Genomic DNA, 17660 nt, shown 5'->3' on the forward strand with positions numbered 1-17660 from the left:
TTGGCAGAGAAAGCCCCGACTCCCCAACCTTGTTTTGAATAGGCTTCAAGATTGATATCAGGAGTATCCCCGGATCGCTTGTGAAGTACCAGAACCTTGTAAGCTGCATGGAGGGTGAGGCAGATGTAATTTGGTCCATCTCAAAGAAAACAATTTGTTATGCAGACCAACAAAAACAAAGATTAAAAAAGTAGTTTGAGGCACTCCTGTGCAACAAAGCTATTTGAAGGATAGTCCTGGAAAGGTCTGTTTCTGGACTGTCAATGATGTGACACTGGGCAGTGAGAATGTATCATGATCTAAAACATTTTATTGTTGTTCATTTATGCCTTCTCTATGTGAAAGTTTAATGTTTCTTTCAAGAGGAGGCTTAAGCAGTCGCATTTTAAGTACTTTGTGCAAAAATTTAAAAATGTTTGTTGCCTTTCATGTTCTCTTAATTTTCTGTTTTCAGACAGAAATCTGTATTTCTAAAGGGTACAGGTGGGTTTGCCTGTTACTATTAGAGCACTCAAAGTCTCATGAGTCAAAAGCAAACCTCCAAGATTTGTGGTACTTCCTCTTCAGCTCTGTCATTCAGAATGACTGGGTTCTCCTTTGCTCTGAACCTTCCTTTGCTCACACACAAACAGTAAATCATCAGGGAACACCTGAATATGGGGGAGCTGCAGTCTAGCTGAACAGCAGGTCATTTTCTTGACACTGCCACAGACAAGACAGTGAAGGGAAGAACTGCACAGGGAGATGTATGGATTAAGATATGCCATGAACAGTGCAAAATATGGCAGAGGAGATATACATCATCACTTAGGCATTTAAAATAATATACTCTATACCTTTCTTGGGACGTTGAGAGAATATCTGTAGGACATTAAGTGGTTTAAGTTAAAAGAGATTAATTAAGTTTCCTGGAGATGATGTGACCAGACAAAAATTTTCAGTGTTTTCTGGAAGTACAGTTTTCTCTATCCAGCTATTGAGACACTGGATGTCATTGTTTTGGCAAAACCCTTAAACCCATGCTGCTGCTCACTCAGTTTGCCTTATTTTTTATGAATTCCAGATTATATGCAAAATCTTTCTGACAAGCATTTTAGAGCCTCCTGACATGTTCAGGGTGTGTCTCCTGCAATGACAAGCGAATTTGGAATACTGGCACAAAGAAGAGCAGCTTTATTTGACTGTGCAATGCCCTGTGTGAGGAGCAACCCTGAAAAGAGCATACTGAATAGTGCAGCACAAGTGAAAAGGCAGTCCTAAACAGAGATTCCTGGACAGAATCCTAAGCTATAAATGGCTCACTTGTTGCATAGGTTAAATCCTGGCCCCATGGAATTCTGTGGCTAAACTCCTGCTAATGTCGATAGGACTGATACATCATCCTATTTGTACTGGGTTTAAGAAGGTGATTCCTTTTGATATGCATCTTTTGTAGGCAAAGAGGCACCACAGTTGCCCAGGAACAGCCTCCTAAATGCTACCAAAAACATAAGGGAAGGAGAAGGGAAACAACTTCTTCTCCTTCAGGAGATACAAGTTGTCCAAGATAGGATCCAAAAGATTCTTCAAGAGCAGGAATGAATGCTAATGTAGCCCCCCTAAATCCTTACACGGGGCATGTGTGTAGCACCATAAGCTCACAGACTTCTCAGAACAGGTCAGATCACCTTTAGGGTTCTTACTGCTAAAGTAGAAAATGCCAGGTTGCAATTCTTCATGAAGCCTAAAACCAGCAAGAGATTGTGTGATCCAGAAGAGCTCACACAACCCACTGCCTGTGCTGTAGGAAGACATTCTGTCTACATCATGCATTGGGACATTCATCTCACTTTGGAAATGAAAGGAGAATCCTGCTGAGTAAATTAGAATCAGTGGTAATACAGCTGTTAGCTACAAACATTTGTTTGGCATGAATCAATCTCAACTCTCCCGTAGTTTGCTTTGATGGTCTCTCTAGTATCTTGTTGACTAATGATGAGATCATGGTTTGTTAATCTAAGTGCATAAAGAAAACATTCTGCCAAGCAAAATGCAGACTCTTTTGCTGGGGTTTATTGCAGTTGTTTATAGACCTTTTGTTTACACAGGCATCCAAACCAATTTGTTGGATATTTATTTGGGTTACTCTGCAGAGCTGCCTGAACACAGACCTGAATCCTATCTTAAATCTGTCTGCATTTTAATGGGTCGTAGTTTGAACAAAGTGGAAACCAGCCACTTAGGATACATTTCTTGTTGGCCAGAACTTCAAATGTTTTCTGTGCTATCTATAATTCTCATCTTGAGAGCATTTAACAACTGGAGGGAGTTGTAAGCCAGTCTGATTTGGAGGTTACACATTTGGTTTTAAACAGAAGTTATTAGAACTCATTAAACTTTTGCAACAATCAAAATACAATTTTTATCCCAGGCAGGGCTTTAAATCTGCATTTTAAAATATTTATAACTTCTTACTCTCCATAATCATTTCTAATTTTAAACCCAGAACATACTGCCCTCAACTATTCCCTGTGTACCAGGAACTTCAGGGTACACCATCCCCACACCAGTTCCAGTTCAGGTGGAGCACACAGGGAGCAACTTGGGCAGACAGCTCTCAGCAGGAGAATGGCTGTATTTGCAGTTTTGAATGGGAATAACGGCAAATTAAGAGTAAACCAGCTTCTGATGGCTGCTTTTCTCTGGTGTTTGAAGGCCTTTCACCTTTTTTGCAAAGCAAAATTCCTTTAGAGAATAAGAAAGTAATATGAAGAAACTCTTTGCACTTCTGGTATGTGTAAAAAATTGTCCCAGCATCAGCATTTATCTTGGAAATACATAAAGCCCACTGTTATTTCACTGGACAAGAGACTTGTAGAACATCTCCTGTACTTCTGAGCACTGTAGCCTAACAGCAGACACATGGGAATGCCAGACATCCTGAGTTTGGACCTGTTTTTAAACTCAGAAATTGTAAATTGCTAGTTCTAATTAAATCGTTGCTAATATGTTTTTTTAAGGAATTCAGACAAGAATATGTGGAACAGTGAAGCTGAGGCAGAGAGGGGCAGTGCAAAAGGAAAAGGCACGTACAGTAAACAACAGGGATAGGGGACACAGCTGAGCTTTACCTCTCCCATGCTCCCAGTGAGTGGGAGCTCCACTCTGCAGCTCGGGACCAGAAGGAGCAAGGAGGAATTCAGTAGGATGTAATGAGATATGTACATTGATTATGGACTTTCAAGGAAAGGTAGGAGCAACTGTTAACATGGTCATAATGGCTGGAAGAAAGTTTGGTTATGGCAGTTTAAATTTCATCTGATTGTGGAAGATGAGGAAAAAATGTGTCAGTGAAGCCTGAGAGGAGATTGCTGTAATTAAGGAGGATCATGGATTAGCCCTGGTTGACTAAAACCAACACAGTAAAAATAAACATTTTGGTTAAAATGCCTGTACCAAACAGGCTGCTGAAGAGTGAACCAAAGCAAGCAGAGAAGCCAAGAAAGCTACTGGAACCTAAGGAGGCACAGTGCTTTAGGTGGGCTTTGATTTCTTTCAGTGTGACAGTTGTCAGAGTGAAATCCATAGCCTGCCAGGTGTTTGCAGAACCCTTCCCCTTCCAAGTGAGCTGTGGAGGGAAGAGCTCTGGGGTCCATGTAGTAGGGGATTGGGAGAGGAAGATGATCCATGGGAGAGTGTTTCATAAGAAGCAGATAGGCTGAGGGATGAAAGAGTTGGCAGACTGTTCTTCTAATGTGTGCAAGCTAACTCATAAAAGGAGGGGCAGCAGGAAAGATGGAGAGAAGTGAAATCAAACAGCAGTGGCATCAGAGAAAAAGAGCTCTTTATGCTTTTTCATGCCTTATTTTGTGTGTGTGGGCAGGGGGAGTAAGTAGCAGTATTTTAAAAAAATTCAGAGCACCTGAGAATCTAAAACCCAGAGAAGAGAGTGCACTCTGGATAGCTCTAAACTAGAAATCAGAAGCAGAAGTTGAAAGTTATTTCTGTGTTGTCATTGCATGGGCACAGGATTGAGGCCTCCCAGTCATCAGGAGTGTCGAGAGGTACTGGACCAATGCACAGGTGGCAAGGCCATTGGCACAAGGAATCCAAGTGTCCACATGCACCTCTGGGTGTGTGCAAGTCATGGATTGTCAGAAGCTGTGAGGCTGCAGCAAGGAAAGGATCACTCTACACATGGATCACTCTCTTCTTCTGTGAGCATCTGGTACTGGTCCTGGTGCAAGATAAGGTGTGAGGCTGGAGGGTTCTGTGGTGTGCCTGTGTCAGGCTTTATTGAGGGAAAGTTGTGAACTTGGCCTTTTGGCTTGGATTTCTATGGATTGAGTTCTCCAAATATTGGAACATATTAGCATTCTTTTTTTTTTTTTCTGTAGGAGGAGCACCCTGTTTTCTGCCTTTCAAGAAAACTGCAGAAAAAAGATAATAGCCCATTTTTGTGATTTTTACAGGCAAATGGAGAGTTTTCATTAGCTATATGTATACTTCAAAGGTAAAGAACTTATATAAAAGAACCTCATCATAGTGAAAACTTGAGAAAAACCTGTGCTTCAGAATCTCTATTTGAAGATCTTGGTGCTTGTACTGATAGGTTTTATCATTAACTTGCCCATCATGAACTGCCTTAACTAGCACATGGATGCAATGGAGGAATGGAGTTAATACCTGGTGTTTATACACCTAATGGCTATTGGAAATCCCCATCACTGGAGTGTACAGTTGACATGCTTCAGACAAGTACCAGAGAGACAAAATATTTCCATTATTATTTCACTAGAAATTGAAATCTGCTTCGGGGGAGTCAGAGACTCTAGTCCGGCTCATATCAGAATGTGGTGTTTAAAATGTTACAATGTTGACTTGCTGTTACAAAAATTCAGTGTTACAGGAAATCAGAAACAATATGGAATAGTTTACACTAACTCTGCATTAAAACGATCCATCTGTTCTTGCTTTAGGTTCTTAGAGAATTGCTTTTTCATCTCTGTAATGCTTTTCACTTCCTATTAGTAAGGCTTTTAAAGGTAGGCACTGAGTTAGTATAAAACCCACAGCTTTTGAGTTTAAACGCCCATTAAAACTAAAGCTGTCTGGAACTACAATAAAAATTTATTTTGGCTACAAGATACAACTTTGAAACCTAACCCATCTGTATTTTTCCTCTTCCAAACAGTGCAACATCCTGTATAATAGAATATTTATCTTAAACAGAGACCACATATCTTTATAAAAACAATTGTTTCAACTTAATTTATGGGGGCTAATCAGCTCATATTAAATTTTCAGTATTCCAGCATGCTAATCTTAATTGAATACAGAAGATGTAATGACTAGAGTAATTCCACAGAATAATCTGAAATCTGATGTAGCCATTGACTTAGAATGTAACCTGTGTACATTAGAATCTGAAGTTGTCATTAACAAACCATGTGCAGGCATATAGTAATTGCAAAACACCGTGTGTGCAAATTAGGCATAGGACTGCAGCTACATTTTACTGGTAATTTAGGTTTGTGTGTGACTTGCAAACTCCATTACAGAATAATTCCACCAGAATAATTTATTTGAAATAATTGAGCTGGTCTCTGCAATCCTTGCGCCCACCAGGGAGATACCCACAAATACCTAGCAGGGCTGCATGGTCAGTGAATCAAAAAGCAAATTGCCTCACTGTGGAGAGCAGGATCCCTGGGATGCACAAAGCCTTCCACTGCCACGAGTGGGAGTCAAACGTATCAAAGGGAGACTGGATCCCTGGGGTTTAGCTCCCTCCATACAATAGTTTGTCAGATTCTGAATTGAAAAGGGCTGGGTTTAGCACTCTCTAAATATAACCAGCCCTGAAACTCCCACAGAGATTCCTTTCTGTCTGCCTTCAGACGATGAGATAAGGCCCCTTCTCCTGTGACTTCAGTCTGGAGTACCTCTGTCATCCCCACCCCAACCCTGATAACAGCCAGCTTGGCACATATTTGAGAGCAAGATGTGATGAGAGTTTTGGGGGTTAGTCTTGCTGTAGATTGCAGCCTTCATCTTCAGAGTGAGCCTCCTCTCTAACATCTGCAGCATAGACTCCTAGCAAGGCATTTTGGCATCCAGGAGACAACTGTCTCCCTTCATCCTCCGGCCAGTTTCTTTCTATCATTTTGGGAACTGAAACCCTTAGACAATCTCCTTTTCTCCCTGCATTCCTTCCTTTTCAGGCCTCCTCCTCATCCTCAGTGTACTTGTATGCAGCATCAAAGTTGAAGTATATTTGCACAGTTTGCTCCCTTCCTCTCCCTTTCCCCCAAGTACAGGAGGATACACAAATTATGGATGTTAAAGCAGCACTTATGTGTGCTGTGATATACACGGGATGTTCTGCCTACTTGCATGTGATTCACATCCTCCTAAGCCCACAGGAAATCCCAGCAATATTTTTCCAGGCATATCTCCTGTGCTGAGGTGCTGAGCACAGCAGGGGCTGGAGGAAAGGAGCTGCTTGTGCTTGGGAAGTCCTGTGGTACATAAGTTTAGCTGGGAAGCACAGACCACTGTTATTTAGATGTAGCTCTTTTACCCAGTGGCAGTAAGAAATGCAGCACAAGGACTGAAGTATTTATTCATGTTTTACAGTAATGTGTGAATCCTCTTACCTCAGTGGATCCAGTGAAAGCAATTTTATCAATGCCAACATGAGAGGCTATGGCTGCACCAACAATTGGACCGAATCCTGGCAAAATATTGACAACTCCTGGTGGAAAGCCAGCCTGTCAAAATAGGAATGAATGAAGGTAAGCATGACTTAGGAGAACTGTTAGAGCACATTAAAGCAGGCATGTGCTGGTGGTTCCCTCCCCACAAGGAGAGACAGACATCACTCCCCTCAATTATTCTTACCTCCTTGATGAGGGCACCCATATAGAGAGCACTGAGTGGTGTTTGTTCTGCTGGTTTAATAACTACTGTATTGCCACAGCACAGAGCTGGAGCAATCTTCCATGCAAACATCAGCAGGGGGAAGTTCCACTGTGGAAAAAAAAAAGTTGATAGATGGAAAAATATTGCCGTGGTGTTTTGTTTTCAAGATGTCAAGCTGATACCTCACTTATTTCTCAGGCTGATCCTCAACATAAATCTTTCCCAGCACAAAGCAAGGATTTTTTTTTAAATAGCTGCCATTAAGAAAGCAACAACAGTGACTTCTTAGTTCTTTCTCTCCTGTTCAAAGAAATACAACCCCCACCTGCAATCTCCATAAAAAAAAGTTCTATGTTAATTTTTTAAGTCACAACTTTTAATTTAATTTACTGTTTTGCTATTGGCACTTTTAATTCCCCCATGAAAATAGGTCTTGCTTCTGATACATTTGGAAAGAACTGTTCATGTTGAAGCAGTTTTGGATGTAAATTTCATATCCCATCTTAAGATATAAAATTTATACTCAAAATTATATAATCCTTAATTGATGGAATTACAATAAAAAGTCCATAAATGTCAGTGTTCAGTCAAAGCATTTAATTTTCTTGAAGACTTTTTACTGAGAAATCTATATGGAAGACATTAAAAGGACAGTAAAAAACAAGTTGAGAAATGCTTTGCTGCTATAAAATTTTGTATTGTCATTCATTATAACTTCATTGAACTGCAGCAGATGATGTAGTGGATTATATTAATATAGTTCAATGCACAAACATGCCTTGGATAAAGATAAAAGTAACAAGCCTTTTGCACCAAGGCCTGATCCTAGCAGGTTAAGTGGATAGTCCTGCTGATTTTAGTGAAAATGTCAGGGTAATAAAATAACTGTGTTTTCACAATCACACTTACAAATGCATACAACAGTCTCTTTTAGAAGGAGAATAGCAAATATCAGTCCCAGAGTCAGCCACTGGCCGGAACATGTTGCTGCCTGATGCATATCAGCTGCCACTCTCAGACATCTCTCTAGCCCCTGGCTAGCTTGAAAAAATACACAACTGTCTTTCCTTCACAGAACACCCAATTTTTTACTCCCTCTGTTGTTTATAAACTCCGGAGACAAAGTGATGTTTTAATTCCATCTCCAGTACATAAACCTGGGAGGGGAGCTGTCGGGCCAGCAGTGTGCTAACAGCCTGCACTTCTAATGGCATTGCAAGGAGAGCTCACAGCAGTTTTATAGGGCACTAAATAGCCCTGTTTATGCTACAGCACTGCCAAAGAGCACGTTTTGATGGAAGCTGGGATGTGAAAGAGGATGAGGAGTTCAGTGTTAGACTTGCTGTTTAATTTTATTTTTGAATAATGTATTTGCTCAGGCAATGGCCAAGCACATGCAGCAGCCTGGGCTGTCCTCTGGGACTGGTAGCGTGGAGGAAATACAGAACAGATCAGCAGTGGTGTTAGAATAGATGGATATGACAGCCATCCTCAGGCTTTGGAGAATAAAACGGAGGGAAGAGCAAACATGTATGGTAGATGGCTGGGTACCCCGAACAAAGGTTTACACATCTAAACTGAACAAATCCTGCTTTTGGCATGATCCTCAGCCTGTGGCCAAGTTTCTTCAGCAGGTCTGTCAGTTAAGCTCAGTGGAACAAGCATAAGAAATGTCCAGCAATGCTGGGGTTAGGTGTTGGGGCTGTCATTTAGTAAATGCTCATCCGTGTGCCTGGCAGAGGAACAGGGACAGAGCTGTGGAATCTTTCATTCATAAGGACCAAGTTGGGAGAGTGTGTAGGTGTTTGCAGGACAGCTGTAGCCACAGACTCTGAGCCATTGCACATTTCTCTGGGTTTCTGCTGAGTGCCAAACACAAAAGCCACCATTTAACAAAGACATGAAATAGCAACAAATATAAATAGGGGAAAAGGGCTGTACATTGCTAAAGTAATCTTTTCTGGCTGCTCCTCTTGTAATGGAATTGCTCTGTGTTTCTGTTTAGTGGCTTGGTGGTAATGCGAATAAAATAAAAAATCAACATCAACAAAAAAATTCAGAGAATGGCCTGATTAGTCCCTCAGTGTTTTGTCAAGCAAAAAAGCTTCCACACAATATTTTAATAGCTGTATGTGAGCCTCTCATTGAAATTTCTGCCAAAGCTGGTTAACTGGCTCTTCTGAAAAAGTTACCCTCTCACTGCAATTCCCATGCAGTGTTCAGCAAGATTTTATTATGAGGGTGTCTGCTGGGGTGTAGGGGGAGTATTGGATTTGATGAAATGATGTGTTTCTCTCTCCCAACAAATAAAACAAACATTTCATGTCTTCTGTTAGCTACACAATGTTAATTGTAATGATATGTCTCCTGGAGTTTCCTTTTCTCCTCCAGCCTTGTAAAAGAAATAGCAGGAAAGAATGGAATTAAAATACATCACATTCTCCCAGGAACTGAGGAGCCTGTTAAATCACAGTAAAAACTAAATAAATAAAGAGACTACCACAGCAAAGCATCAATTTTCCATAAGTTGTGTGAACATCCATAACCACTGACAGCATATTAACACTGTGTTTTGCTTTGCTTGTTTTAATCATGTGAATTCTATGACTTGAGAACTTAACTCCTAATAACAGAGCCTAAACCCTATTAGCATGTTCAAATAAGCATTTGCAGGGAGGCTGTTAAAGATATGTCAACAATATGAGCTCAGCTTTTTTCGTAATGGAAAACACACATAGCTGAAGCCCATGTTTTATGTGTCTTTAAAGAGAGCTGGTTCAAATGAAAATAAATAGAAAGCACTAGTAGAGATACTCACAGGGATGATCTGTCCACACACTCCGATGGGTTCATGTCTTGTAAACGTAAAATAATCTCCATCTGAAACAGATGAGCATGCTTACTCTCAAGTGCAGTTTGACTTGGCAGAACAAAAAAAAAAATTAAAATAGAGGGAGGGAAAAAACTCTAAGCATCAGCCTTTGATGGCAGTAAAAGAAATAAAGAAGTCATGGAAGTGTTTTTTTGTGAGCCAGCATGGGAAGTCTAGGTTCAGGAGCAACCTAATTGTTCTTTCTGTAGAACAAAGGAATCAGGCTTCCCATCAGAAAGTAACCTGCTTTGTTCCTTGGCAAAGGGCTGTACTGCACATAAAATTGCAGTAGCATGGAAGCACTTACTGGCCTCAGCTGATTTAAGGGTGAGAGAAGTGAAGAGTCACAAAGGCAATTTCCTGAAAGGCATGAGTGGAACACAGCAATATAAAGGTGGATCTACAGCCCAAGTGTGGGGTAAGAGAGTAACATTCAGCTGACTCATCTGCCATTGAGGACACAAGCAGTGTGAAGTGATGGAATAATGTACCACAATCTCTAGATGTGCAATGAAGAGGGAAAGTTTGTGACTTGTGTCACTGAGCATCACGTACTTCCTGTGGTCTGGAAGCACATGCTGAGGTCACACATGCTGGTTTCTTCCCAGTTAACAAAGAGCCAGAAAGGGACCTGCTGTTAGTTAAAGGACCAGTTAAGGTACTGTCTAACCAGTAGCTCTGTTAGTGTGCTCAGCCTGCATCTGTGCAAAGTAGATTTACTGCACCTTTGTACCTCAACTGAGTCTCATAGCTGTATAAACCTGCCCAGACTCGAACTATCTCTGAATTTAGGTCAGATGTTTTTCAGTGAGGCTACAGCTGAGGGAAAGGCTATGCCAAAGGCATGAGCTGAATGTGCCCCTTGGCCTGTAGTGCTTGGTCATCTAGAAAAACGCAAATCTCTTAACTTGGGAAAATAATTTCAGCTAAGTATGTGAGAATGATGAGGTTACCTAGGCTTAATGGCAGGAGATGATTTACCGGGATAAGAAAAGGTTAGACAGCGGAAAGGAGTAAGAGGAGGAGGAGGAGAGATTACAGGGCTTTTGGTCCTATTGTTCTGTCTGACACAGGGTATGTGCTTTCCCTCCCAGTCTGGGCTGGGAAGTGGCTGCCCCAGCCTCTCCCCTGTTCAGGCCAGAGCTGCAGTCACCCTTGTGCAATATTGACTTCACAATGGACAGTGTGTTTTGGGAACCTGCTGCAATATTCTCTAAGATATATCTGGTAACAATAAATAGGTTAATCCTTAAAGTTTCTTGGGTTTAAGGAAAGACTTCAACTTGAATTTGATTAGAAATAACTTATTGTCAGGTCTGCTTATTTCTATCCATCTACTTTACAGGATTTGCTCAGTAGAAACCTGAGCTAGAGTAGCTAATATGTCAGCTGAGGGCCAGATACAGACTAATTATGAGAAAGGTAACAATAGCCTGCAACCAAGACAGGGACAGAACAGAGAAAATAAAGGAAGCAGAGAAAGAGAGAAAAGAGATTCAGGAAAAGGCAGAAGAAAATAGTTTATCACTTAGTTTGCAATGCACTGACGAAACATCATTGTAGCGTTTTGATCTCCAGATGTTTGACAACTCCCCAGCAGAGATGAGAATATTTGTGACACAAACTAAGATGATCAGCTTGGTTTTCCAGGTTATCTTTCACAGATGCTACAGTGGTTCATAGACCATAGGAAGATTCATCAGAAGCGAAGTAGAAGTCAAAATACAGAGAAGTACATACAAGCAAAACTCTCTAAGTGCTCAAGGGAACACAGAGGAGTCAGCTAAAAATACCAGCTTGTACTCGGTAGTACTGTGAGAGGTGGGTTCTCAGCCAGAAGGATGGTGGCAACATAACAGTAACACAGTTACATTAGCACTGTCTGACTTTAGATTGTCACTGCATAATCACTGCCACATGTCTGTGTGCTTCATCACACAGAGTTATAGATAACCTGAGCCTCTTGCCAAGGCAGACAAATGGTGGTTAATTCTGCCCAGCGTGGGCAGAACGTTCTCTCCGCAGAGCGGTGCCTCCCATGCAGAGCTGCTCTCCCTGCTGTCTCCCACTAGACTCTAGACAGCTGCCCTTTTTGACACCTACTTCCAAAGTTCATCATCCACAGATTTTCTGTCAAGATGGCATTTTTGAGGTTTCCTTCTAACAAAATCTTTGGGAACATATGTGACTTGAAGTTATTCAGAAGCCTTGGACATCTCTGGACAGGCCAAAGGTGGATCTAAGAGCCACCCTGTCCACAATGCAGAACAAGTTGTTACCATGACAAAATAGCTCAAGAATTAAATGACCTTAATTCCATTACTCTAAACAGTTAGAACAGAAAGATCCCTTGTGCTTAGAAATTATACAGGAGACTTTTTAAATGTTTGAGACTTTTAAGTCATGCTAATGACCCTTGTTCTAAGACACTGTGGCTGATAATTGTTACTCTTATCCTTTACTAGCTGGCTGCCAGAAGAACACTGCCTGAGAGGGACCTGACACTGATCCCACATCCAATCTAAAATTTTGTGTTAAAAGGGTATTTTTAATATACGCAGCTGAAGTAAACTGACATTCTTCAGTCCTCACTGATATTAACAGAGCAAGATCAATTTGCAGCTGCTTAGCACCTGGCGCAAAGACTTTCATTTTTTAATCAGAAAGCAAGTCTCATTTATCCAAGGATCTCACTTTGGGACAGCAATATCTTCCACAGATGTGTTTGCTTAGATTTCCATCAGGAGTCTCCAGCACGGATATTTTATTTGCATAACAACCATAATACAGTCCCATGCCTCATATAGCAGGACACAGCAAACAAGTGGGTGAGGAGAGCTGAACTGGTTCTTTAAACTATATCATAGCATATATTGCTTTAAAGATACATTTCTGCTTGCATTCAGTTTATTAGTTTAACAGTTTCTGGTCTAGCCTCATTCTGTTTTAATTTAAATCATCAAGGCTTTACGCTTGGGAGCAAGCAAAGGGCAGTCTGAAGGTTTTGCAGCTCTGGGGCCAAAAGGAATGTGACTGTAAAACACACTTCTTCTACTTGTCTATCAATTGCCTATTTTTATTTTAAAGGAAAAGAAAACTTCAACAAAAACAGCAACAACAAAAGATCAGGAGGTTTCAGATTTATTGGCACACTGAATATAAAGACAAGATTTAATAGTGGGGTTTTTTTGGTTTTGTTGTTTTGCTTATCTTTGGTGAGCTGATGGTAAATGAACGTAAAGAGCACTGCTGTTTAACAGTGGCTTTGCCCTAAAACAGCTTCATGAGAATGACAAATTTATGGTGCAAAAGCAGAGGAATAAAGAGAAGTGTTAAATGAAGAATAATTGATCCCCTGAAAATCTGTGGATGGACTTATGATTCTACACCATTGAAAACTGTGTTAGCACAAAGTTTGCACTGAGGAAGGCATGCTGAAAATGTGCCTTCCTTTCACCCAGCATAGTCCACCTTACTGAAAAAAAAATCAGATTTGATCCTATAAGGTACTTGAAACCAAGAATAAGCAGAGAATATTTATTCTCCTTAATCTGGCAGTGCCTTTTGGTGGCTGACCTAATTTCTGTGTACCTGTGGGGCTAAAGAGTGAGAAGGAGGCATTCACTGACCAGGGAGAAAGAGATTAGGGAACAGGAAATTTGCTGAATACATGAATTTATGGTGTGGTCTGCACTTTTGTATGATTAAATGTGAAGTGCAAGCAGCAAAACTGGGATTTACGAATCTCAGCCTAAATAACTGTGGAAAGCTTTGACTCTTTGCAGGAATGTCTACACCTGAAATATTATTATTGTCATTTCTTTGGTGAAAATAAGATAGCGAAGATAAACACCAATCAGTGCATGCTGCAATTTTAATAAGATGAAACATGAAGATGAGGAAAACTGCAAGAAGAGTTGCATGATGTTTCCCTCCTGAAAATTTTGGAGGCATATTTTCAATTGATCTGCTTGCCTCACTTGAGTAGTTTGGGGCTTTGCTAGAGAGGTGAGTGAGTGCATTGCAGATGCTGTCCCACAGTGAAACACCAGGGAAATAGCTGGGCAACAGCAATGGGCATGTACCCCTGAGTGTGCCCTGCTGGGTAAAGTGGAATAAACATGCATGCGCAAAGAACATGTGCACCATGAATCCACATAACGAATGTTCATTTTCCTTAATGATTTTCTAGAGTTTTACTTTATGCAGGTGAAAGAGGAGGACACTTATCTTAATGACTGCACCTACATAAAATAATTTTCTCCTATTTTGCCATGTTGTGTAATTATAGCATTTGGTACATCTAGTCCAGACTGCAAATGAATTTGTTTGCATCAGACAATGCAGCCTGTATTTGTTCAACATCTGGGAGGGAGGGGCAGGAGGAAGAAACTCCTTAAATAAAAATAATGGTAAGGATTGTTTTGCATCTCTTTAGCAAAAGAAGAAGAACATAATAATTTCCTAGCATGCATGAAAGTTTATTTCATATATACAATATAAAACTCATCCCATTGAATAATTTGAAAAAGCATCTATAACAAAATCTATTTCATATGTGTGTAGTTCTCTACAGTAACCTTAAGAACACTCTCAAAGTATAAATTAAGTTAGATCCAGTGTTAGTCCAAGGTAAAATTATTTGCATCAGCAGTAAGAAGTCATACACAAACAAGATCTATACATAATGATTCTGTTTCTTAAACAGGCACCCAACACTATTTTCATGAGTTCCAAGGTATTTTTCAGGCTTATCTCATCCATTTTTATACATGTATCAATATTTAAATGTAGGTATTGAGCTATCTCCTTCTCAGGGGGATGCATGCAAAAGAAACCAAGCCCTCCTCACATGTGCATGTGGGGCAGACCAAGAGCAGGGCACCCAGTCCTGCCCTTCCTGACTTTCCAACATCTGCTTCAGCAACACACAACACACTGTAGGAGCAACCCAGGCTCCTCCTCTGCCTTCCACAAAGCTTTAGTCTGACCATGAGAAGGTTTAGGTGCATAGCTGTGCTTTAATTCCCCTTACCTACAGGAATGGTCATTCCATGGATTTTGTCTGCCCAACCAGCATAATACCTCAGGGTTTTTATGACTCCCTGGAGATCAACATAGAAAGCTTGCAAAAATGGTTTGCCACTGTTCAGTGATTCCATAGTCTGCAGGACAAGAAAAAGTTAAGAGATGTAAGTATTGTAACATTTTTGGACTATTGTACCTAAGTATTCACCATCTTAACAGCTCTTGAACCATGACAAAGATTTTAATGAAGACAAATCAGTTGCACCATGGTGTAATTTTAACCCAGAAGGTTCAGAACAATTATCTGATCCCCTTTGTTACTTTTAACAAACGTGAACAAAAAGTATTTTCCTTGAAAAACCCAAACTGGATTCTTCTGGAGTATTCTGGAATGGCTATGATTTTAAGAATATTTGTGTATGTTTATGTGTGTTTGTCTGTCCGTCTGTTTTGTGGATTTATGCGTGTATCCACATGCATGTACATGTGCCTTTGTGTACTTTGAACCTAATAGCCACTGTGTTTGGTCCAGATCTATAAATGCTGAATTGCTTTAATCAGGAGCCAAGATAAAAATGCCTGTCAAACTGGGTTCTGTTATGTTAATGATAACAGCTGAGAAGGGGCTCCTTGTAGCCCTGTATTAATGATCTGAATCCATAAAGAGAAGAATGGACACATCCCTCTTTATATAATTGATGTGAATATAAAAATTTCTCTATATGGTTGCCAAGACTCCTGCTGAGGTCTGAGATATCTATACTGTACAGCCAGTTTATTTATTGCCATCAAATAAACAAACTTTCCTCTAGGGAAGCTCATAAATTAACAAGCTATCTTTATTTTTTTAGTTAATATTCCTATTTTTAAAAGTATCTTATAAGCTATCCTCTTAGGGGTTCCTAAGATCATTTAGCAAAAAAAATCCAATAAAATATCCTAAGATGTTGAGTAGCTTAACTCATTCTCAATAGCTGTCCAATAGAAATCATTAAGAACGGGCAAAGGACGCCCCTGTGTAACACACCAACCATCAAATGAGTTTCTATAGAGAAGAATGGAGGCCTAATTCTGCACTGACTTATATCCCCAAGAGCAATTAATGGCACTGCCTGCAGTGCAGCTCAGTAAAGAACTTGGCTTCAGAAATAAAAATTAAATGACAGGCAGAGTAAACTTGATTTGCTGTGCACTTCCTTCTCCCCATGGCGATTTTACAGTATGTGCCGGCGGTAAGATGATTTAAGTGTTGACAAAGCTGGAATTAAGATGTTCACAGGCTTAGTTCAAAGCACTTGACATGCGGAAAACAACATTAACAATGGCACCGTTGCGATGGCTTCATCCCAGGGAGGAACGGAGCTGCACTCGGAACTCGTGTCACCAGCTCAGTGTCCCTCAGCACCCCGCTTGTGTCCCTCAGCACCCCGCTTGTGTCCCTCAGCACCTCACTTGTGTCCCTCAGCACCTCACTTGTCATTCCCGCCTGTACAGATCATCCCAACCTGCCATTACTTATTCTAGAAGTGCACACGTGTGCACACACCTGCTGTTGTGGAACATCCAATTTAAAGATGATCTGAGCCCACTGGGAGCCTCTTGTTGGCCTTTATGGGTTTTGCACCACACTGTAAGTGGACAGAGCCATTTCAGCCAGGAAGCTGCGTGTGGTTTTCACATACAATTCATATCAACCCATTCATGAATGAAATGGCTCTCAGAATGTAAAACTGACAATTGATTTGACTTCTGATTTTTATGTTTCACTTACAGCAAGAATTGCCCTGTCCCTTTCCACCAAGTCTGCTAACTTATCCAAAAGATGGCCTCTTTCTGAGGCATCCATTCTCCTCCAAACAGAACCGAGGGAAAAAGCCAGCCGAGCTGCCCTCACTGCCTTGTCCGTATCAACCTGGGAAGAAGGAAGAAGAAAATTGAAGACACAAGGTAAATAACACAAGCAGGCTTATGGGATTTGCTGTTATACAACCTTAGTCACATGTGATGGGTTTTGGAACTATGATTTATAAAAGAACTGCCCAATAGCGCTATTCTGGACTCGTTGCTTTGATCTAGTTATGCATTTGTATTATCTGTTATACATTTAATTGATACATTAAACATACAGCCATTCGTGGGATACATTACCTTGTCAGCTTCCTGAATGTCACAGATTTGTTCTCCTGTTGCTGGATTATATACTGGGAATATTCTTCCACTTTCAGAATTCTGCCACTCATTATTGATGAAAATCTAGAAAAGGAAGAAAAGTCATCAGGTCTCTTGCATGAACAAACAGTAATGTTTATAACAACAAACTCATGAGAAAAGCTGCAGATTCTAATATAAAAGAACTGAAACTTATTTTTATGTGTGAAAATTACAGTTTTCAAGAGTTCAGGCTGAGGTCAGCCCCTGATGTCTTTCTGTATTCTATAGCAGTGTCATTATAGAAGCAACAATCAAAGTCTAAACATTGGTTGATGTTCAAATCTGGTTCAAAAACTGTAACAAATAAACTAAAAAAAGAAATAGCTGTACCAGAGAAAAAGCCTTGAAACTGCTGAAGACAAGGATTTGGAGTAATCACTCAGTTCAGTAAGTAAACATTTAGTCACTGATACATCCCAGTCAAGGCTGAATAATCTCAAGCATCACAGTTCTTCAATACACAGTAGTTAATTATGGCTACAGCGACGGCTTGCAGCACAAAACTAACTTGCTTATCTGCTAGGAACAATGGAAATTGTTACATTCTCTCAGTGTTGATATTTTAATTGTCAGGGGCAAAACAAATTTAAATGGTAATGGTGCTGGCAACAACTGTCTTGAGAAAGGCAATGACAAATGAGTTTAT

General features: G+C 40.4%; 1 protein-coding gene across 1 annotated transcript in view; it reads right to left on the reverse strand.

Moving 5' to 3' along the window:
* ALDH1A2 (aldehyde dehydrogenase 1 family member A2) overlaps nt 1–17660 on the reverse strand; it is a 52281-nt gene that overhangs the window by 12131 nt on the left and 22490 nt on the right. Inside the window, exons 2-7 of the mRNA XM_005419671.2 lie at nt 16952–17056; nt 16575–16715; nt 14811–14940; nt 9722–9783; nt 6883–7011; nt 6639–6752 (exon numbers count right to left, since the gene is read on the reverse strand). Of these exons, the coding sequence (XP_005419728.1) occupies nt 6639–6752; nt 6883–7011; nt 9722–9783; nt 14811–14940; nt 16575–16715; nt 16952–17056 (681 nt within the window). The remainder of the gene's footprint in view (nt 1–6638; nt 6753–6882; nt 7012–9721; nt 9784–14810; nt 14941–16574; nt 16716–16951; nt 17057–17660) is intronic.

Source organism: Geospiza fortis, unplaced genomic scaffold (genome assembly GCF_000277835.1).
Source record: "Geospiza fortis unplaced genomic scaffold, GeoFor_1.0 scaffold171, whole genome shotgun sequence".
In the NCBI taxonomy this organism is placed as follows: domain Eukaryota; kingdom Metazoa; phylum Chordata; class Aves; order Passeriformes; family Thraupidae; genus Geospiza; species Geospiza fortis.